Below are 23,947 nucleotides of genomic sequence, written 5' to 3'. Positions count from 1 at the left end.
TGGAGCAAGCTTTCAGAAGTCTGAAAAGAACAGCACTCAGATGCAGAAACTACAGAACCCAAACCACAAAAAAAGAAAATCAACCTTCTGCTGGTGGCATCTGACTCAGATAATGAAAATGAAAATGCGTTGGTCCGCACTGCTTTGGATTGTTATCGAGCAGAACCCATCATCAGCATGGACGCGTGTCCTATGGAATGGTGGTTGAAGATGAAGGTACATATGAATCTTTAGCGCTTCTGGCAAGTAAATATCTTGCGACGCCGGCTACAACAGTGCCATGCGAACGCCTGTTCTCACTTTCAGGTGACATTGTAAACAAGAAGCGGGCAGCATTATCTCCTGCAAATTGTAACCAAACTTGTTTGTCTGAGCGATTGGCTGAAGTAGGACTGAATGGACTTGTAGGCGCTAAAGTTTTACATTGTTTTATTTTTTAATGCAGTTTTTTTTTTGTACATAATTCTACATTTGTAAGTTCAACTTTCATGATGAAGAGATTGCACTACAGTATCAGAAGGATTGAAAAATACTATTTCTTTTGTTTTTTACAGTGCAAATATTTGTAATAAAAATAATATTATAAAGTGAACACTGTATATTTTGTATTTTGTGTTGTAACAGAAATCAATATATTTGAAAATGGAGAAAAACATCAATTTCTTTTTATAAATTTCAACTGGTATTCTATTGTTTACCAGTGCAATTAATCACAACAACTTTTTTTTTTAATCGCGATTAATTTTTTTGAGTTAATCACGTGAGTTAACTGCAACTAATTGACAGCCCGTTTCAACCTGTCACTCTGACCAGGAGAAACATGTCTGCAAACAATACAGAAATCAAGGCCATTTTAAAGACTAACCAGAAAGTGGTCAAATATGAAACCCGCATATTCTGTCTCCGAACACCCCTTCCCTCCAACTTTAAATAACTCGTGCAATGTATCAAAATGATTCAACATAAGTAAAACACACTGCAAACACAAAATCCACTGCATGTATTAAACTGACTATATCATAGCAATAGAAGTAATAAAGGGCCATATTCTGCTTCCTTGCATTGGCATCACTCAGGAGTAATTCCACAGAAATACTGCAGTATGTAACGGGGGGTGAGACCAGAATGAGACCCATAGAAAACACCACCATGCTTTTTGCTATTTGATTCATTCTCTGTCCTGGAATGGTGGGTTGCCTACACTAAGAAAAAGAGACAGGTTATGAGGATCATATACAGAGGAAACACAGGCTTAAATACATGAAAGAGTTCTAAGAGGCAGATTTACAACATCTCTGCCACTTTTCTTTTACTGAATGTCTGTAACACTTAGCTATGTTTTAGTTCATGATGTTAAGTGCTGTGATCCTTGTAAGCGCCATTATTAATACATGAGAATAATCACTTTTAAAGAGACACACACTTTTATCCTTTACCTTTGCCTTCACTTTGCTAGCAGGCATCTACAGGCTACAGAGTGCACAGTACTCGCAAATATTTGTGTTGATCTACTTCAATCTACAGGCAGAATGTGTCTAGGAGACAAACTATTTATCGTCTCTGCTCTTACCTTTGACTATGTTTCAAACAAACAAGGTTGTTCCTTATGCTTAAGAAACATGGACAAAACCTCGTGTTGTCTGATGCTCCATGTGAAACAAAGACTCATAGACTCATAGACTTTAAGGTCAGAAGGGACCATTATGATCATCTGGTCTCACCTCCCGCATGATGCAGGCCACAAAGCTATCCCTACCCTTTCCCTTGACTCTGCTGTTGAAGTCCCCAAATCCCACTGGTGACTGGGTAGGTAAAATGCTCTTACAGAATTTCCCATTTAAGAAGCTTTGGGAAGCCAAGTTTTTGCCCCGTTTGCTGATGGCCCATTTCCTGAGATGAATATTCAGCTAACATCTGGGGTGCAATTTGATTCATTCCTGTATGGATTTCTTTTTAGTATTTGAGTTTCCATGGCATCACTGCAACAAATCCTATTTTACTGAAAGGCAGAAATTGTGGTGTGTTTTCTCCCCCCAAATGTTTCATCTCTCTCACACACACACACATGGGTTTGTACACTGTAGGCCAAATCCAACGGGTATCGATCAACACAACTCCCCTGAACTCAACACTGTTATGCCAGTCTACACCAGCTGAAGATCTGGACTACAATCTCTGTGTATATATTACACACTACAGATACACACAGCCTATGCGTGGTACGATACATACCTTTAAAAAGGATACCTATGTCTACTTAGATCTCTATATTTATATATTCGGTATATAGAGTAACAGGTGCAATCAAGTGCAGAGACACATACGGTGTCAATGCGGGCACAAAGGAGGATTTTCTAGAGAAGGGAAATATTTGCAGCATTAACTAGGGTCACCTATTTAAACCTTCTGATGCATGGCAGCCAACAGTTCGGCCAACTTGTGCATGGCACTTTTTTGGAACACGTGGGCATGAGCACAGTGAGGCAAGAGTCTATGCATAATATGGATGTGCATGTAGGATGCCCTGTTCAGAATGGCAAATCAGCTCCACACTTAGCTTATGATCTTGTCATGAAGGGAATCTATCATGACTCCTCTTGGTCTGAACTGTAGGAAAGTTTAAGATGAATGATCAATATTTTCCAGGGCCAAATGGCTGGCCTAGGAGAGGCACACAGCCATACCGATACAGGAGTGACCCAGAAAACTAATTCCTAGGGAGCATCACCAGGGGGCTAACTAGCATCATTCGAACACAGGTGAAGAGGAGTGCGTGTGTGTGTGATGCCAGTGCAGCTGTAAAATGAAATGTGATCGACTGAATGGGTGACAAACCCAGGAACTTACTTAAATTGGCCCAGTAAGCGAAACTTGGCCTGGCTGATAGCGAGAGCTCCTAGCTAGGGGGAGGTGGCTGCTGCAGGCGTGTGTGAGGAAGGGAGGACAGAAATCAGATACCTTGGCATCTTTCCAACCTATCAAATTATAGTAGTTTTTGGAAACCAAGTATGTTAAATGGTAGAAAGTCAGAGACCCACATTACGAAGAGTTTTCTGATCCCTTCTGGGGAGCCCCCTGCATAGAATGTAAGATAGCCTCCATCACTGTGGGACCTGAGCACCTCCTAACACTGCAGTTAGGAAGGGAAAAACGATCATCCTCATTTTACTAAGGTTGGAACCGAGGCACAGAAAGATGGAGTGACTTGTCCAAGATCTCTGTGGCAGAGCCAGAAACAGAGCCCCTGAGCGTTGGTCCTGTTAACTGTGATTTTATCGTGTTTTCTATGAAGGACAGATACACCTAGTCACGCTTCCACTGGAACAGGAGGTATATAATGGAAAACACCTATTTACTCCTTGTGGAGTACACAGCTCCCATTAGCATTAATAGGAGCTGTGCACTCATACCACAGGAGGATGCATATGTACAGTGTTAATTTTTATAACATGTTATTCATACCACTCTTTAAAAATAACCCCTGTCCATGCTCTAATCTCAAGAGCACCAGGCAAAGTTATGGTGCTTCATAAATGCTTATTAATAACTCACTCACTATCCATAAAAAGAAGAACAGGAGTACTTGTGGCACCTTAGAGACTAACAAATTTATTAGAGCATAAGCTTTCGTGGACTACAGCCCACTATCTAAACTACTACATAAACAAGACAAACTTTGCCTCTCTACAAAGGAAAAAAGGACACTAAACTATCTAAACTGCTACATAAATCCGAAGAAGTGGGCTGTAGTCCACGAAAGCTTATGCTCTAATAAATTTGTTAGTCTCTAAGGTGCCACAAGTACTCCTGTTCTTCTTTTTGCAGATACAGACTAACACGGCTGCTACTCTGAAACCTGTCACTATCCATAGTGGTCACAGCAATGGATACATCACACTAAACTAACACAAAACTAAGTCGGCAGGACACAGCAAACTGGAAGGACACCAAGCAGCTTATAAATTTTTGTAAGGAAAGTGGAGTATCTCCTTTTGAAAAGTGTCAGTTCCTACTCTCACCTTGATCCCTAATCCTTTGTATTCCATGTCTCTCAGATTGGGGGGCAGGACACGGTTTAACATGTTAGCATAGTGCACACCTACTGGGCTATATAAATAATAATACAAGGGCTGAAGAACTGCAATGCAAAATACTGATCAGGAAAAGGATGTCGGGTGATAATGAGAAGGTGCATAGAATTATCAGCTCAGTGTCTGACATGACTTAGGAAAATGATTAGAACAGTTTAAATATTGAGATAACTAGGTTTATCTGCAAAGGAAAGGACAAGTAAGAAGTGATGTGGCTAAGGTATATGTAAATGTGAAGGGGCATAACAATGAAGGTGATGGCACAAAGAAATTTGCAAAAGAAACTTCAAAACAAAAGGGAATGAACAAAAACTGCCCCTTAGGCAGTTTAAGAAAAACTTTTTTACCCAGAGGGCCGTGAGTGTGTGGAACAGATCCTATCAAAGGCAGCAAGACTAGCTGCAACTCTGACCATATGGTAAATGCACTGAAAATGATTCTTGCTCATTTGCATTTTCCCTAACGATAAGATGGGAGGAAATAAATAATGTTTTATCATTTTGTTAGTGATTTCAAGTTAAGATGTTTGTAATATATAATTTTAAATCTGTATTTCTCACGTATGCTATGTTTTGGATAAAAGATTAGGTCTCTCAGGGGAGACAGAAATGAGGATTTAGGACTTGTTGCTATACAAGATTCTTTGTTTGCCTCAAACTTTTTAAAACAACTCTTAAAGAGAAGGAACCTTCCTGCGTGAGCTATTTCTTTGGAGTTGCAGAAAGAAATCAAGGGGACTGCTCGTCTGCCTTAAGGGCTACACAAAACACTGGCTCTTAAAAAGGAAAAACAAATTATTATTCTTGTAGCTTTAGTCTCAAAGACCCGACTCCATTCCAGTCCGTCTTGAAGCAGTTCTTCGGAAACTCTGCAGCTAACGAAATCCTTTTGTATGACATCCATCCATCTAGCTTGAGGTCTTCCATCCTTTCTCTCACCCTTGCACTTGCACTTCAAAGTTTAACACCCTGTTTCCTATATATTGTTTCGATCTTCTTTTCACATGCGTGAACCGTCTAAGCCGGTGTTTCCTCAGCATTTCCATCATTGGTTTCACCTTCACAATTTCCCTAATTTGTTCGTTACGAACATGGTCCATCTTTGTAACGCCAAGCATCCATATCTTAACATTTTCATTTCCACTGTAGTCAAGATCCGCTCCTGTCTCTTCCTCAGTGCCCAGCACTCAGAACTACACACAACGGCAGGCCTAATGACCATCTTGTAGACCTTACTTTCCAACATGATAAGCATTCTCCTATCGCAGATCACTGCTCTCACCTCTCTCTCCTTTAGTTACTGCCCTTCCTGTCCTGCTTAGAAGTTCACCATTGAGTTCACCATTCTCGTGTACTACTGAACTTGAATTTTTGATAGTGGCTGGCCACCCAGACTTACGGTCTCATTATCTTCCCACAAGACAGCATCAAATCTACAGACCAGACACTCAGTTTTATTCCTGATGTTTTTCATTCCAAAAGAAGAAATAAAGCACAGGGCACAAATACAGGCAGTCCTCGATTTTACGACATTCGACTTATGACGAACGGCACTTACGACGTTTCTGAATTGACACCCTGATTCAACTTACGACAATTGGTTTCGACTTGACGATGCTTGGTCCCGCAATGGAGTGGATTGCAGTTCCGAGTTACAATGTTTCGACGTACAACGCAATTTTCAGGAACCAATTGTGTCGTAAATCCGAGGACTGCCTGTACGAGAATATAATTGAGCCACATGGCTTCATTCCATTCTGAAATATTACTGTTAATGCCTGAAACGGTCTGCCCCCAAATGACTGCATCTTCACACACTTCTTCACCTTGCACACTTGCCAGAAAAATTCATCTTTTTTTGGATGATGCTAATTGAAGCCATGCTCTGATACAGTCCTTCTAAGAGTATGTGATGATATTCAGAAAAAAAGGAAGAACTTCCGTAGGAGGTATTGCTTTCATTTCTGATGTCAGGAGCTGTGAAATAGTGACTCTGAACTACCTTGCTTTGCTTGAGTAGTGCTGTACTTTTGACTCCAAATCAATATTCGGAGCATTGCCCCAGAGTTAAACATACAGGAAAACAACAAAAACAAAACCACATCTTCTAGATAGTTTTAATAAACTGGAGGTTACAAACTGAGTGCATCATGATGGCTTAACCTGGCGCACTAAATATGAAAAACATTTACATGTGGAATACTAGAGAAATAACCCAGATGTTGACTCAGAGTCAAAAGCCATTAGGTGCTACTGTAGTGAAATTATGACTGCTCATTAGTTAACTAAGTCAAGGATCATAATTAAAGGTGGTACTCTAAGACAAATTCCCACTGATGGCAAACTGCATCATATGGGACTCAGTGAAGAGCAATCAGACATCTTTGGGGAAGTAATCAGGCATCTGCGAAAGAACTCTGATGTCAAGAGCACCTCCCCATGGGATGTTCGTTTAATTGTTGTGAACCTTATAGCTCATCTAATGAGACTGCAAGGTGAAAGGCAAGGCATTCATAATCAAACTATATATACGTACAAACAATTGTTTAAGAGCCCAAATCAGTAGCAGAAATACAGGCAAAGACTTTATTGGAAATCAGTTGCATTTTGAAACCAACTACTTGAGAGGCAGCAACTTCTCCTTAAGTTATGAATTAATAGTGGTATGTTTTCTTTGCAACAGCTGCACCAACTGGTTGTTGGTATATCTCATTTCAGTGGGGCTACTTATGAAAGTAAGGGATTTTCAGGGTTGGAGAGTTGAGCCCGTTGACTGCAAGCTCTTTAGTGAGAAGACCCTGTTTATTATTTCACTCTTAAGTGTCATGCTCACTTATTATGCTAATCATCACAAATCATCCTACCACGGCTCATTAAAAACTGAACAAGGAAGAACCAGGAGCATAATGTGTGATGCTCTTTGACAAACACAGAAATCTGAACTCATCAGGTGGGAAAGTCAGAAAATAGAGAAACCAATTATTATGGGGAGGTTTTTTGTTTTTAAAGTGCAATTATTAATGTTAAAGAAGATGGTCAAGTGGTATGCATCTAATATTGCCATTACCATTCTGTTACATGTTTTCTGATGAATATTTTTATATTATTTGATAAGTTTGATAACTAGTTAAGAATATCAATCAAATAATATGTTCAATACATTACCTATTTCATTTATTGTTTAGTTAAAAATTGTATCTAACATCTGACCAACTCTCATTTTTAAGTCTACACATGTAGTCCCCAATCCTGCAAACCCTTACACACATCCATAGCGCTAAACAGGTGAGTAGTCTTATTAAATTCAATGGGCTAAATCACCTGAGGGTTTGAAGGATTAGAGCCATAATCCGTCACTAATCTGGTATCATCGACCGGTTATTTTATGTTTTATTTACTGGCTGATACCCCTTAATCAATAAATCATGTTCCAGATGAGGTTGTTCTGAATGTCATAATTGTACATTTCAGTGACTAGATTGTTACAGAAGATTTGTATGTTTTCTTGATGTAGCAGGTTCAAGTGATCACTGTAGGATCAATTTAAATGTTATTCTCAGCTCATAGGTGCTGATTCAGCAAGGTACTTACGCATGTGCCTAACTTTTAAGATAGAGTAGTCCTAAACAAATTAAATTTCAGTAGGTTCTGCCAATGGAAGGAAATGGGATGAGGGAATTCAAGAAATTCCACTTGCTAAACACTATGAGTTGCTGCCCTGTATGGGGAACCATACTGTGACATTGCACTCCATATGTTTTATGGAAATCTTTATGAGTGTGAATATAATGTAACTGGAATATGATTTATGCAAAAGGTCTCTTGTAAGGTATCATTACAAAGCTTATAATCTACTGAGTGTGTTCATCCTATTTGTATGAATGTATCATTCTTGTATCTGAAGCTAGAAATATGAAGTATTACTCTGAAGTCCTGTTGTAACTATGCAAAGTGGGGACATTAATGGTGGTTTAGAATCTTGATGGCTCCCATTAACCAGGACAATTGGTTGTAAATGGCTCTGATTACTTGTAAGCCTTCCTGTGTTCATGTGAGTCAAACGAGAAAGAATGGAGGCTGGGGTCTCACAGGACATATAACCATGTCACCTGGTACTGGAATCCATCTTAAACCTGGTGCTTTTCCATTTAGAAGGAGGGGTGGGTACCCAGAGAGACAAAGGATTCCCGCCTTGGGCCAAAGCTATAAAAGGGGGTGGAACAGAACAAAGGTGGTTGCCATTCATGAAAAATCCCCTAGCTACCACCTGAGCTGGAACAAGGACTGTATCAGGGGAAAGGATTGGGTCCAGACTAGGAAGGAGTCTAGTCTGTGAAAGAATCTTATTGAATCATCTGTGAGGGTGAGATTTACCTGTATTCAGTTTCTTAATGTATTAGGCTTAGACTTGCATGTTTTGTTTTATTTTGCTTGGTAACTTATTTTGTTCTGTCTGTTATTACTCGAAACCACTTAAATTATACTTTTATACTTAATAAAATCATATAGACTTTTGTTTATTAACAAACCAAGAGTAAGTGATTAATACCTGGAGGAACAAACAGCTGAGCATATCTATCAGTGTTATAGAGGGCGGATAATTTATGAGTTTACCCTGTATAAGCTTTATACAGCGTAAAACGGATTTATTTGGGGTTTGGATCCCATTGGGAACTGGTGTCTGCGTGCTGGAGAGAGCTGACCTTCTGAGCAGACTTTCAGTTAAAGCCTGCAGCTTTGGGGGCATGGTTCAGACCTGGGTCTGTGTTGCAGCAGACTAGCGTGTCTGGCTCAACAAGGCAGGGTTCTGGAGTCCCAAGCTGGCTGGGAAAACGGGCTCAGAGGTAATTCCAACACGTCAGGTGACAGTCCCAAGGGGGTCTCTGTAACCAAACCTGTCACACATACATTCAGGGGAACTGGATGAACAAACTGATTTTTCTATTATGTATCTTCATAGTTTATTGGTCAGCTGGTCACCATTGATCTGATTTGAATTATCTTTGATATCTAAAGAACAGGAGTTCCAATATTGATGTATGGCATATCCAGAACAGTTCAAGAGAAGATAGTTCATCAATGGACAGCCACATGGCACTGTTAAGTGGGTGACTCTCAAAATTATTCCAAACATCCTGTAAATTCTATTTCTGTGCTCCTTTTCCCATAAAATAAAATGGCGTATTAAGTAAGTACTATAAATTGTTTTCTAGATTTATAACAGTTCACAGGGTTTTCATGAGGTTTGACATAAAAATCTCACATAACAAAATCTTAAGATGGCTACTGCCAATCCTACAATATTTTACAACATAAGCCATTAAAAAGTCAATGTTTCCCAACCATTATCATACAGTTACTGCAAATATCTCTTATGCTACATATAAAGAGAAACTATGGTAATCTTGGATATTACAATATGTTAGCTGTTGACAAATGCTGGTATTTTAATGACAGCCACTGAACGTAGAAGGATGTTAAATATGTTAAGGTTTAATACATTATGTTAACCTTGTAGTCTTGTATTTGTATGCTAGACTATCTCTGGCTGTGAAATGTTCTGTGCTGCAGTACTTTTGCATGAATGACACTATATAATGATGCACTGTATTTACTAGAGGAATAAACAATAGGTTTAGCTTTCACTCAAGTATTGTGACTTCAAGTCATTTTATTTATATGTCAGTAGTTCAGAATGTGCAGTGGACCAGGCATTTCATTCCCCAATTCACCTTCGTCAAGGAAGGGGCCACGATCATTTGCATTGCTGTATCTCTGGAGCAGATATAACTCGGCCCTATAGCCCTTGCAGGGATGTGCTACACTCCATTTTATGTTGGTAACACCGGAGCAACCTATTTACTTTTAAATTTATAAAAATGCACCTGCCGCCATTGTCCCCTGGTACATGTGCAGCTGGAAAAGTTACAATACATTGACAGAGTCAGTGCAAATAAATTCTCACCAACAGTCAGCCTCCAAAGGAAAAGGCCTAGAGAAAACAATGAATGGTTCTTTTCCAGCCTGTGGTGGGGTGTCCACTCAACACAGGAGTGGAAGGGATTAATGGAGGCCAGATGGGCCAATTAACCTGGTAGACTGAATGCTGAGGGGAAGTCCTAATTAAAGAACAGGCTCACCTGTGCAGAAACGGGGGGAAGGGGGGACTATATAAATCCAGGTAGCTGGCTGTAGACAAGGGTTGCAGGGAAGTAGGCTACATCTACTCCCTGAGTGGAGGGAGTTGGGAGAATGGCAAACCCAGAGAGGGGGGGAAGCCAGATAAGTAGGAAGAAGCCCAGGGAAACAGCAGCAAGGGGTAGGATGGTACAGAGATCTTGGCTGTTTGTTATAGGCTCAATGGGCTGGAACCCAGTGTAGAGGGCGGGCCTGGGTTACCCTACCAGTCACTGGGCAGTGGCACAGGGCGTTGGAGACGCCAGCCAGACAGCGGGTCTGGAAAGACTTAGAATTGCTCAGCATGGGAAGACCTTAGTGGCCTGGCTGAAGGGCCAAGCCACGAAGAGGCGACTGCAGTCCCTGGAGTGAGAGGGGTCACAGGGTGAGACAGCAAGGGGCAAGACACCGCTAGAAGGGCAGGGCAAGCCTGGCAGAGCTAATTCCCAGGGTGGCCAGCAGGAGGTGCTACTAGCAGAGAGTGGACCCCATGACACCACCCCACATAAAGGCACCAAAATGGGCCATCAGACAAGTGTGGGGAATATAAGTTCCAAAATCCAGGGTCCTCCACTGACAATGCCCTGCCCCCAAATGCCAACATGGTCACAACACCTGTGGATGGTCAGTATGCCTGAACTGACCTCAGCTGATACAAAAGCACCATTGTTAGAGGTTTCTCCATACAGGACTCCATACAGGCCCCCATTCAGCAAGGCACTTAAGCCTAACTCTTGAGGATGTGAGTAGTTCCATTTGGTTCACTGGAATTACTCACATGTTAAAGTTAGGCACATGCTGAATCAGGGCCTTAGGGTTGGATTTAGCACAGAGAAGTCAATGGGGATCTTTCCATTGACGTTAATGGGCTTTGATCAATGGCAACACTTTGAATTTCAAGTCTAATCCATTGCATAGTATTTGTAACATGCAGCTATAATTGTGGGTCTCAGCTATTTCCTCGGGGGGGGGGGGCGAGGCGGAGGGGAGGAGAGAGTAAGGGGCACACAAACAATCCTTTATCATCTTTAAAACAGTCCAGTGAGGGAAGGAGTATTCAAGCATTCAGCCAAAGCAGTAAAACCTTCTGCAATATTACACCACCTGATTCAGAGGTACCTGGGCTATAGGTTTTGTCATTTTAACATAATGTAAACTATTAACTTTCGTTACTGCCCTGCGTAAATAATACTCACGCAGTATCTATCGGAAGGAATAAATATTGGCATATGATGCTGATAAAACACTGCTTTAAACTTTCAGGCCAGAGCACAGCCTGGATTGTTCTGATTGACAATATCTTCTTCTCACTCCTGATATAAATTCCTTGTCCCAAAGCAGCCTTTTATGTGCTTCTCTATATGAGCGAACAAACAGCCACAGAATAATAAAGCCCCAAGAGCCCCGCTCTGTCCCAGCTCTCTTGGGAAGGCAAGGGTGGCAGCTAAGCGCCACAAGAGGTATGCTGTCTGTGCCTGGCTAGGCCAAAATGCCAACCTTGGAAGTGCGTATTTGAATCCACTCAACTGATGTGGACACAGTGGTAAAATGAGGAGAGACACCTGGATGGATTTGAAGAGGCAGGCTGCAACTTTATTAAACTTTAACACAGGGGAGGGGCACTACACACCTATCGCTCATATTCTCCTATATCAGGATATTTAATTACTACCAGTGCGGGGGTTACAGGGCTCCTTACTATATAACCCATATCTCGGAGTAGGCGCTCCTCAGCCTGCCCCCCCAAGACTCAGCTCTCTGAGTCCTTGCACCCTCCCCATTTCAAGGAGGAGAGACGGTGCAGAAGGGTGGGGACCTGGCCCGCAAAGGCCACCAAGTCAGACCCTGTCCCGCGAAGACAACAAAGTCAAGACCCTATCCCGTGAGCCCAAGGCCCATCACCACAATTCCAGATCTTTTTATCTCTGGGAATTGTCCATTTTATTCTCTTAACTGCCCTGGAAATCGGCTTCAAGTTGCGACCAATAAACAACTCAACCCCAGTATCTCAGTTAGGTACTAAGTGCCTTCCTACTTAACCCTCGGTGGTTTGAAGGTGCTGCAAGGAAGGCAAAAAACTGATCTTCTGCCAATTGGCTCATGGGAGAAGAAATTCCTTCCTGACCCCCAAATGGGCAACTGACTAGACCCTGTCAGGATGGGTTCCCATTCCTAGTTTGGATGGGTAAGGTGCGGCTGCTGGAAAGGAGCTGAAAGAGGCTCCATGTGGCCCCTGCTCCAGGTGAAATCCTGGAAGCTGGGGAAGGCTGGCCAATCAGCACCCATTCCTCCCCAGCTGGCCAATGGGTGCCAGAGACTCCTGAGGGGAGGAGCTACCTAGCGTTCTTAGCAAATGTCTGTCTCCTCGCTATTGGGACTGTCCCCTTTCGCCACACACCCCATCAAGTTCCCCCCATCATTGAGGCAGGTGGGTGCCTGACTAGGATTATTTAAGCAGTGAGCTCTGCCTAATAAAATCATCACATAGAAAAAACGGCACATAAACACACAAGAAATAAATCTCAAAGTATTATTTACACCTGCACTTCTGCTGAGTGCATGCAAAGCAGCCTGACAGCCTGGAACAGCCGTGAGGCTCTTAATGCTCTTTTCCAAACTGAGGTCCAGCGAGCTCCGCCAGCAGCAAACACCAGCTGCTGCTCCACAGCGAGGTGCAACAAACACTGAAGAAAGGAGTTATTGAATAACCTCTCCACAAGGATAGTTTCTTCCCAACTGCCATTACCAAGAGGTTGGTTTATGCCCTGAACCTAAAGGTCTTATAGCCCTTCTAAAACTCTTGGCTATTTTTAAAAATCCTTTCTAGAAGATCCAGATGTATCAATATAAATGTCCAATCCTTCTTTGAATCCTGCTAAGCTCTTGGCCTCCTTGTGGCAATGAGTTCCACAGGCTAAGTGAGCATTGTGGGAAAAAATATAAATCAGTGCCTCATAACTGTATTAAATATAATAAAGTATAACTACAGTGTATCACTAAGTCTTGCTACATTTCTTTAGTGAAGCTCCTGTACTTCTAGTGACAATTAATTGAAAGCCCTATGTAAAAAAAAAAAGACAAGTCTGTCATTCAACGAATGCAGTTAATCTCAATCTACCTTTGGAAGCCTCTGTGCCAAATGGATTTTCTAAGATGTCCATCACATCTTGGCTCCAAGCGTCTTTCACAGCAGACTTGGACACCACCCTGTCATTCAGACTCTGCTGCGGTCGGAAGTTATTCCTCAGATACTCCACAGACTTGACGTGATCTTGCTGTTCTGTGGTAAATATGGAATAGAACGCCTCCAGCTGAATGTGGCCATCAGGGCAGGGAAGAAAAAAAAGAACATTAATTAGAAAAACAATGTGGTGAAATCCGGGTGGCTGATAAGAATGTAAAATGGCAGGAAGCGCTGATGCTAAGACTGACTTTGAGTCTGACACAGGAAAGAAAACATTTGTTCTTGGATTCCCTTGTCTTCAAGCATTTAATATGTGCACAGACAAGCCCCAAACCCCCTGTACCTCCCTCCCTCCCTCTGTGCTTATATCATGTTTCTTAATATTATACTGAGAAGTGTTGTACACTCATTCATTACATCACAAAATTGTTCTTCTTTATATAGTCCCTCTACTTACTTATACTGACATGTAACTGTTAGGCTGCTGTTTTCATTGATAGATTTCAAATCATTTTACAAAGGAAGGTCAATAGCATCCTCCCCATGTTACAGATGGGGAAACTGAGGCACAAAGTGACTTGCCCAAGGTCAAACAGCAGGTCAGCAGGTAAGGACTAGAACCAAGATCTTCTGACCCCTTGTCCAATGTCCTGTCCACTGGGCCACACTGACTTTTTCTCTCTGCTGCTTCACTACTAAGGGAGAAAACCCTAACCATGCTCCTGGTATTTATTTTGTGTGGCACGTTATGTGGTACATTTAATTCTTTCATATTCTCTCCAAGAGAACAGGTTGCTGTTTCCTATGCTGCATGTAGATCCAGGCTATTTTTACCTATAACATATTAATTCCTAAGATATAATTGTAGTTTAAAAGTGCATTCTGTTAAGAAAAAGCACAATATTTCCTAGAGAAAAATTACTGGCAGACTGAATTGAAAAGATTCAGTTAAGTTGTTTGTTCAGTTGGTTGCTGAGGTCAATACAGCATTTATTAAAAGCTTGTTATCATTCAGATCAAGAACTAGAATTAGTAAGGAAGACTGAGCAGTACAGAACAGTATAAAGAATCTAATCCTGCTCTCCTTGAAATCAACGCTTTTGATTTCAGTGGAAGCAGGATCTGGCCCAGAGACTTTAGAGGGGCCTTGAGTTTCTCTTACAGCTTAATGACAAACCATGGTTTGAAAGCTATACCAGCCTCCTTTTCATTAAGTATATTTACACTAAAAGCTACAGAGACGGATGTGACAGTTCTGAGACACAAACTAATGACCCAGGGAAAAAAAAACTATTCTACTGTCAACCACATCATAGCCTCAGTTGATAGCTTCTCTCTAAAAAAAATCAGCTTAACAGACCTGTCAAGGGTTCCCCACTGGAGTCCGGGCACCCACTAAAATCATTTAATTTCCCCCACAGATCAGCAACCTTGAAGCACCCATTCTGTGACGCTGTCCAGGCCGCTCACTCTACCGTGCTCTGTGGTTTCTAGCTACTCAACTGAAACCTGTAAAATTTCTTCTGATCATTAGGGCCCATTTTGTTTCAATAGGAGGCCCGGCTGGAGCTTGACGGTATGTCGGGCCTGCTAATTCGAGACAAAATTTAGAATTCTCGCATTGGCAGCCTCAGTGGTTTGAGCATTGGCCTGCTAAACCCAGGGTTGTGAGTTCAATCCTTGAGGGGGCCACTTAGGGATCCGGGGCAACAAAATCAGTACTTGGTCCTGCTAGTGAAGGCAGGGGGCTGGACTCAATGGCCTTTTAGGGTCCCTTCCAGCTCTATGAGATAGGTATATCTCCATATTTATTTAAGGGATTTGTTATACATCTCTAATCCTGAGTCTGGCAATTTAGGATGAAGGTAGGGAACTTGAAACCGAGTATCAAGTAGGGTTACCATATCTGAACTTCCAAAAAAGAAGACACTCCATGGGGGGGGGGGGGGGGGGTAGCACCGCCCCCTAGTCACTCCCTCCCACTTTCCGCCCCCTGACAGCCCCCCCAGAAACCCCGACCCATCTAACCGCCCCGCTCCCTGTCCCTGACTGTCCCAACCCCTCTCCACACCCCTGCCCGCCTAACAGCCCCCCCCGAATTCCCAACCCATCCAATCCCACCTCCCCCCCGCCGCTCCCTGTCCCCTGACTGCCCCCCTTCTCCAACTCCCCGGCCCCCTTACTGTGCCGCTCGGCTTAGGGCAGGTATTTGGCTCCATGCCCCAAGGAGCTCCCCGCCCCGCCCGAGTGCTGCCGAGCGGCGTGCTGAGGCTGTGGAGGAGGGGGGAAGCGGCTCTGGCCGCCACTGCCAGCCCTGCCGCCGCGTTCCCTCGCAGGCACACAGCCCCGCCCCACCGCTAAGGCTGCAGGGGATGGGGGGAGCCGGGAAGGGGCTTTGGCTGCCGAGGCCCCAATGCGAGCAGCGCTCGGCCACCCTGTCAGCCGCTTTTCGGTGGATAAATAGCTGACCGGGGGGAAATCCCGGACATTTTTAGATTTCTAGAAATCCCCACCGATGGCTATTTAAAGATCGAAAAGCTGGACATGTCCGGGGAAACCCAGACGTATGGTAGCCCTAGATCAAGAGAATTCATCTGCCCTCAAATTAATACATCATCGATGATAACTTGGGCCTATACAGCCTTTTATATCAGAAGAGCTGATATCACTTTGCAAACAGTGATCCTCACGACTCCCCAGTGGAATACAGAACTATTAACCTCATTACACAAATGGGGAAATGGAGGCTTAAGTAACACACACTGAACAGTCCAACACCACAGCTCTGACTGACCCTGTGTTATCTACTTTGTGGGAATGTGGAGAACTTCCATTAGTCAACTCCACACAGTGATGTCATTTCAGGTCTTTTTTTAATGTGCACGCCATTGTCCAGTCCATGCCTTTTAAAGAGGTGGGCATAGTATTGATCATCAAGCATCAACAGTGATAAAGAAATTAAAAAGAAGAACAGGAGGACTTGTGGCACCTTAGAGACTAACAAATTTATTAGAGCATAAGCTTTCGTGGACTACAGCCCACTTCTTCGGATGCATATGCATCCGAAGAAGTGGGCTGTAGTCCACGAAAGCTTATGCTCTAATAAATTTGTTAGTCTCTAAGGTGCCACAAGTCCTCCTGTTCTTCTTTTTGCGGATACAGACTAACACGGCTGCTACTCTGAAAGAAATTAAATGTTCCCTCATCGATGCAGGCAACTGAAAGATGCCAGAATGAAATCTGGGTGGGGGAGGTGCTTAGGCTGGTTATATTTCACAACAAGAACTACAATTTGTTATATTGCAATAAGAAAAACTCAAAGGATCCAATCCTGCTCCCATGGAATCTCTAACCAGCATTTTTGGGGAAAGTTAGAGGCATCACACCTAGGTAGATAAGGGTGGAGAGACTATTACCCTACACTTTTCTTATGAGGGAGGAAGGAAGGGAGAGAAAACACGTGGTTCCTGATAATCCCTCTTGGGCCCCGATTCTTCAAAGACTTATGCACCTGCTTAACTGTAAGCGCTGGGAACAGTCTAATTGAACTCGATGGGACTACTTGCAATGTACAAAGTTAAGCTGATGCATAAGGTCTATGCAGATCAAGAATTTACGTACTAACTGCTCACTCTAAGTTAAGTCTTTACCTTTCTACTTCCATGACATTAACCTGACTTTTAAAACCCTTTAAAAGAACTTTTCAACTATTTTCTTCTGGCAAGCTACCTTGGGGAGGCATAACTGCATTTGAACTGCTGCCGTTTCAAATGCAATTTTAACTTTCCTTTTTACATGCTGATGTATAAAACCAAAGTTGAAATGATTTATTACAAAAATATTATGTAACACAAATTAGCTATTAATTGATCCATCACTGCTGGCAGAACAGATGAAGTTAAATTCATGCCCTTCACGGGAGCGAGAGCTCCAGTTCAAATGAAATAAAAAGCTCTTAAGGCACCATTGTCGGTAAGGAGGAAAGTGATCTAAAACCCAAAGTCATGTAATTACAAACTATTAAAAACCTGATGTGCACTGTTTTCTAAGTGATGGATATATAAATGGCAATTAAAAATACTGAACCTATTATAATCACAATAAAATACTCTGAGGTATGCATTATGAGAGATAATGTTATGTTTGGGTCACGGAATGCACTTAGCTTTACAATGCATTTGCGGGGTGACAGGCCTTGTCCTGTTTTGTTGTCTAATTATAAGGCGAGATGACAGTGATGGAGCATGAAGACTAAAAGAGAGGAGCCGCCACAAATGGACTGTTTTCAAAACTGTCAATTTTCCAGCCAGATTCCTTGGAAGGATTTTATTGGAACTTCAGCAGAGTTTAAATAATATCACTTCTTCCATGTGGGATTACAGACTGTTTCCTATGGTTTGTGATAAAGTTAAACTAAGGGAATGGATTACTCTGTGCGGCTTCTAGAACAGGAACACATAATAATGAGAGTATTGGCCAGGTTGGAACCTATATCTCTAAGTGTATATCCGTCTTATGCTGCAGGGGGAAATAATACTATTATTCCACATTGCCTGTTAAACCAACATGGAAAGCTTGTCTACACACACCAGTTATACTATTTTATCTCTGCCACTATACATACAGCAGTGCAACCCCTAGTGGGGGTGGGGTATATAGGTATCATCTACACTCATTGTATATTTGCTTTCCACAAGCTACTCTTAGTGATTAATGACTAAGATTTATGAGTGACGTACCTGAATATTTGGATGCTAATAACTAAAGTGTATCGTTAAATTTATTAACCTTAATTTGGAATATTGCGGATTATATACTATATTTATTTTATGACTTTTAAACCAAACTTTGTACTTTTGGTTAATTTAAGCATTATACCCAGATGTATAGACACTCATTCCTTAAGCTGTGTATTAGATAATTTTAACATTTACCTATGGAGTGTGTATACGGACATATTTACATTCACTTCTAGTTAGATACTTCACTAACTTTTACTGGAATAGCTTATTTTACAACAGCTCTGTTTTCAACAATTGAAGCAAAACAAGAACATTAAAGAAGAATCTGACTTTAACAGGAAGTCTTTCTAAAAACAATGGTTTTAAAATGTCAAAATGTTTTTAATAGTTAAACACTTGACTGCATATAGTCATTTGTTATTGTGGGATTCCTCTCAATGCAAGTTCCAGTCATTGCCTCAATCTACAATAAGAGATGCTATGTGCTAGCTTTAAAGATTTGGATAAGCACATAATGGCAGCTTCACTATGCTGTAACAACAGTTAAAGATGGCAAATTAATGGTAACATTTCTTTCCTAGTGTAATTACTTCAAAGTACTAAATACGTGTCCATATAAAGTTACTTATTTTACTTTCAAAACAAAGCTTCAATTTAAAAGACGAAAAAAGGATTCTATGTAAATATTTAGACGATAGCTTAACTTCATCTTAAAATAACCAGTACTAGCTAAATCATTAGAAGGAAATTGGGTTTCATGTTGGATTATCTCCTTAAGTTTGATTGCTCATGCTCAGAAACAATATATTTTTTAAAAAAACCCTCTAATATTTCCTTTTTTTGTCAACAGATTTTTTTGTTTGTTTTTGTCCTCTAAATTAAAACATCAGTTTTTGAGTAGTAGAGGGCAAATCAAGATAGAACCATTACTGATGGCATAAGCTTACCTGGTGATAAGAAATAGAAACAGGCCTGCGAAAAACTATCCATTCCACAATCTCGCTACATGGTGGAGTTGTCAGAGAACCTGTATAGCGATAATAACTTCCCAGTGATGTCGGCAGAAGGTCTCTCAGTACAAAGGGATCCAGAAAGGTCTCTTTTTCTGTAGGAAAGAATAACAAATAAAATTATACATATTTTACATTACTTTAAAACAGATATCATGTTGATGGATGGCTTTAAAATATGCATTGGTTACAATATATTTTATCATAGTTATAAAATATAAAACCATGTTAGAAAGCTTCTTTAAAAGGACACCTGAAATGTTCATCGATCTTGGGCCAAACATTAGTGTTTAATGTAGTGGGTATAACACAGGTGTGAAACGCATTTGTTTTTCCAATTGGTTTCTCTTTTTTTTAACCTTAGGAAATAATATAATATAGTTTTCAGCATGGCAGGAGAGTAGAAACCCATTAAATTGCTCTTCAGCTTAGTAGTCCGTAAAAGTGCAGACCCAGAAAGCTCTATTGGGGGGTGGAGCCAGCACATGTGACATCATGCTCTCCATTGGCCAGTCACAGAGCAGCATATAAAGTATTGGTCCCACATTAAACAGTAGCTGCAACCCTGAAATAGGGATAGTTACATTACACAATGCGGCTGAGAATGGGGAACCAGAGGCAGGTTGCCCATCCAGTGTCTCGTGGAACTGCTGGGGCTCTGGGAATGAAGAGAAAGCAATGGGTAAGTCTGCAGAATCATTATCATAGAGAGCCTTTGGAAATGTTGCCCCACTCTTAAAATAGTCCCTCTTAATGTGGCTCGCCTCAATGCAAGGTAAGTAAGCAGAGCTGCTGGGCAGCCCTGTTGTTAAGGAACATTGCATGTGGCAATTCTTCTTCCTCTGTCTTTTCTTCCAGGCAGGAGAGGACACTGCTGAGGCTGGAGACATCTCCTCCATGCAAGTATAGCGTCACTGACTGCCAGTGCACTGAGTTGAGTTACAGGAGTACATTGGGGTGTGGTTCTCTCTCTTACTGTCCACGGAAGAGGAAAGGAATGAGGCCAGCCTTTCTGAAAGCCTTCCCTGTCCTGATCAAACCAGGCATTTCCATAGTCCATCGGTCAGCTTCCATTTCATTCCTGCAGGTCCATCAGAACTCTGAACTGACGGCCTGTCCTACCACCGCTTTCCTTCTGAGGAGGATGTATGACAGTCCTGGTTGTGCATCAAGGTGGGGCCAACATGAGACACTGTTTCCCGGCAGGCCAAAATTACAGAACACATTGTCCCCCTCACAGACACTTGCTAAACTGCAAGCTTCTCTGATTTCAATTGGTCTCCCAACATTTAGAGCAAGAATTAATGAGGAAGTTTCTATTGTAATCACATTTTTCTATGCATCATTTAAAATATATATACTTTTAAATTGTACTCTGCACAGACAAGAGATTGGAACTGATAATCTAATATGTCTTTTCTATCCAACTTCTGTGAGCCTAAAAAGGCAGACAGGCAGGTAGCCAGGCAGCTAGGTTTTGCAGGTCTATTGTATAGTCACATAAAACAGATTTCATCATGTGTAATTCACACAGTCAAAACTGACCTGAAGTCAGTGACATGCAGTGCTGAAAACCTGCATGGTTCATCAACATTCAAAAGAACAATATAGAAGAGGTGCATTTTTATTCTTTGTGGAATTCAATTGTTTCAGGACCTCTTGTTCTCACACTTCACAGACACAGCTTGGAGTAAAACTGACATAACTTCATCTTGAAATCCAAACAAATATATTGTACAAATTCTGATTAATTAATAGCTGCAGTTTTGTAACATTTAAATTTGGAGAACGAACCATAAAAGAAGAAAACAGCTAGAGGCTAGACGGCCTCTCCACTGTTCCTTTGCGGTTATCCCCTGCAGTCTGCATGACTAACGGGCTGAACCTCCCCCTATGTCTATGGAAAAGGTACCAGTAAGGTGCTTAATAAGTGCTTTATGCCTGTGGGCTATCCCAACAATGGAACTTCTCCTTTACAGAGAAAGCATCTTCCCCTTCCTTCCTTCCTCTGTATGGCTCTATCTTCTCTGGACTTTAAACAAAAGTCCATATTAAGACTGATCCACAATTGTGCTTATCTAGTCTCATCAGAGCTAATGAGCTACCCCACTTCTCCCTACTGGTGGGGTTTCTCATGGTTTAATTGGCTGCAAGGTGATGGGTAGATCTGCTGAAATATGTCCTAAATTAGAACACAGAAAGGCAGGATTAAAAAGCTGCAGAATTCAGTTTCACTAAACCACACAGTTTTCTAGTGGCCTTGATCATATCAAAGGACGGTATATCTATATCCCAGAGCACCATTCCTGTAATCATGATATTTTTCTGTACTGCTGATGAAAGATGTAAATATGTGATGCACGGTAGGCATTTTAGATTCTGCTACATAGCAGCAACAGGTGTGCACTGTCTCTGAAGCCTTCAATACTCAAAAATATGAATAATTCTATTCATGTCAAAGCATATATGCTAAAAGAGCATGGTTGTCGTTTCCTTACTGGATATTTTTTCCATATAATGCAAACAGATATGACAAAAGAAAAAAAAAGGCAGGCCATATTTCTGGCCCTTAAACCAAAACATTATTCCTTTATGAAAAAAAAAAGTTGGTTTTTAAAAACAGAAATGGTCGAACGTACCACAGACCAAAGTTCAAAAGGGACCCTAACATGCATTTATTAATCATTGCTGTGCTTTTTTTTTTCCCCTCAAAGCCAAATTTATATGCGCACAACCTCAAATTCCATTTGCTCAGTTTTACACGTGAAAATTTGATCAGGAAAAACGGTAGGTTCAATTTTAGATTCTAATTTTCAAATGCAGCTGCATACAACTTTAAAGCAACTAAAAGAAATAGTTTTTAAAAAGGCACACGACTACATGCCTAGCTAATACCTGCAATTGCCTGTATAAATGTGGTATTTTCACGTACAAACGGACAGTTATGACCCCAACAGGCCATTTGGACATGCACATAGCAAAGGCATGGAAATTAGATCTGGTGGGTACGCATTTTTAAAAAATTGTATGGCTTACAAAGCTTCAGTTATAATTAACAATCTGAATTTTTGACTCCTTTAATCTTTTGTTAGAAGTTATGAAAATCTGTAAAATGCTGGACAAAAGTAAACATAAAACAACATACAAGTATGGCATATTCCTTTATTAAAGGACTACTGAAGAATGAAGCTCATATTCTACTTTCAAGGATTTTTGTGCCATACGCTGACAATATTATATTTTAATAATTAATTGTTCATCAAAGGAAAAGAAAAAGAACAGGGATGCTAAATTCAAAGTTATTCAAATTGCAAAAATGAATAATGTATGACTTTTATATTAAATACACACTGTATTAAGTAGTCTACATTTCACCCAAGTCTGTCTTTCATTTTTAAACATTTTGAACTACAACATGAATAATCAACCAAGGGAAGCTTATTTAGACAAAGAAATACCTTATTTGAATGCAAACTGAAAGTATCCTACTATGATTAAATTTTGGTTATCAATTAGGCAGGTTTTTTTTAAGTGTCTGGAAAGTCACAGTCAACTGTGAAAGAGAAAATTTCTTGGGGAAAAAAATGTAGCTTTGCTAACTCACAGTTAAAGTGAGGCATGATATATACTGACGAATATTATTTTTAGCTACAAGCAATGTTGTAACTTTTCATTAATAATTCCAAAGATTAAAACAAAGAAAACATATACATTGGATTAAAATATGATAATTAAAATATTAGAAAATAATCAGATGATTAATTGCATTTGCTGTGTTTTAATAACTTCATATTTCATAAAAGTCCATTAATTTTGTATCCAGATGCACAGTATTGGGTTTAAGAACCATGCAATTATAAACATTTCTCAGTTTGAATGCTTTAATTATGTTACAAGAATAGTATATTTATTCGTACCTTCTAGCACAAAGATGCTTAATTTATACAATAATTATCATTGCAATATCCACATAGTGATGCAAACAAGCATTTAGAGTGGCCATCCTTGAAAACTGGCCAGTTTCGCTTCGGATAAATAGATACTATTTTCAGTATTCTCTGTACTTTCCTATCATTTCCGTAGGAACACTGCTAACATTGAGTAGTTGTCTAATTACTAAGAGGAGCATTTTCAAAAATACCTAAGTGACTCAGAAGCCTAAGTCCCATTTTCCTTTAAGGACTTAGGAGCCAAAATTTCATTGAAAGTCAGTGGGACTTAGGAGTCTAAGTCCCACTAAGAAGTCATTTTGAAATTAGGACTTAGGTTTCTAAATCAGTTAACTGCTTGTGAAAATTTTATCCTAGATTCCCATTGCGATGTCACTAAGCGTGACTAGTGTGCAGTGTGTAGTCATTTTATATCCAGTGTCCTTCTACCTATCACTGAAATGCAGTCCTGAACTCTGGAGGGGAAGGCAGCATCTCTCAAAACAGCCTAGGCTTACACTGCACAACAGTGTAGACCAGGGGTCGGCAACCTTTCAGAAGTGCTGTGCCGAGTCTTCATTTATTCACTCTAATTTAAGGTTTTGCGTGCCAGTCATACATTTTAATGTTTTTAGAAGGTCTCTTTCTATAAGTCTATGATATATAGCTAAACTATTGTTGTATGTAAAGTAAATAAATTTTTTTAAAATGTTTAAGACGCTTCATTTAAAATTAAATTAAAATGCAGAGCCCCCCGGATCGGTGGCCAGAACCCGGGCAGTGTGAGTGCCACTGAAAATCAGCTCGCGTGCCGC

At 40.8% G+C, this 23,947-nt stretch overlaps 1 protein-coding gene across 8 annotated transcripts in view; it reads right to left on the bottom strand.

Moving 5' to 3' along the window:
* PTPRG (protein tyrosine phosphatase receptor type G) overlaps positions 1–23,947 on the bottom strand; it is a 579,897-nt gene that overhangs the window by 117,485 nt on the left and 438,465 nt on the right. For all 8 annotated transcript variants that reach the window (XM_065550638.1, XM_065550639.1, XM_065550634.1 and 5 more), the window contains 2 exons: positions 19,141–19,298; positions 13,386–13,578 (listed from right to left, as the gene is read on the bottom strand). In XM_065550638.1, coding sequence (XP_065406710.1) covers positions 13,386–13,578; positions 19,141–19,298 — 351 coding nt within the window. The remainder of the gene's footprint in view (positions 1–13,385; positions 13,579–19,140; positions 19,299–23,947) is intronic.

This window comes from Chrysemys picta, chromosome 7 (genome assembly GCF_011386835.1).
Source record: "Chrysemys picta bellii isolate R12L10 chromosome 7, ASM1138683v2, whole genome shotgun sequence".
In the NCBI taxonomy this organism is placed as follows: domain Eukaryota; kingdom Metazoa; phylum Chordata; order Testudines; family Emydidae; genus Chrysemys; species Chrysemys picta.
The sequence above is the reverse complement of the archived record's forward strand: the minus strand, read 5'-3'. Positions and strand labels throughout refer to the sequence as shown.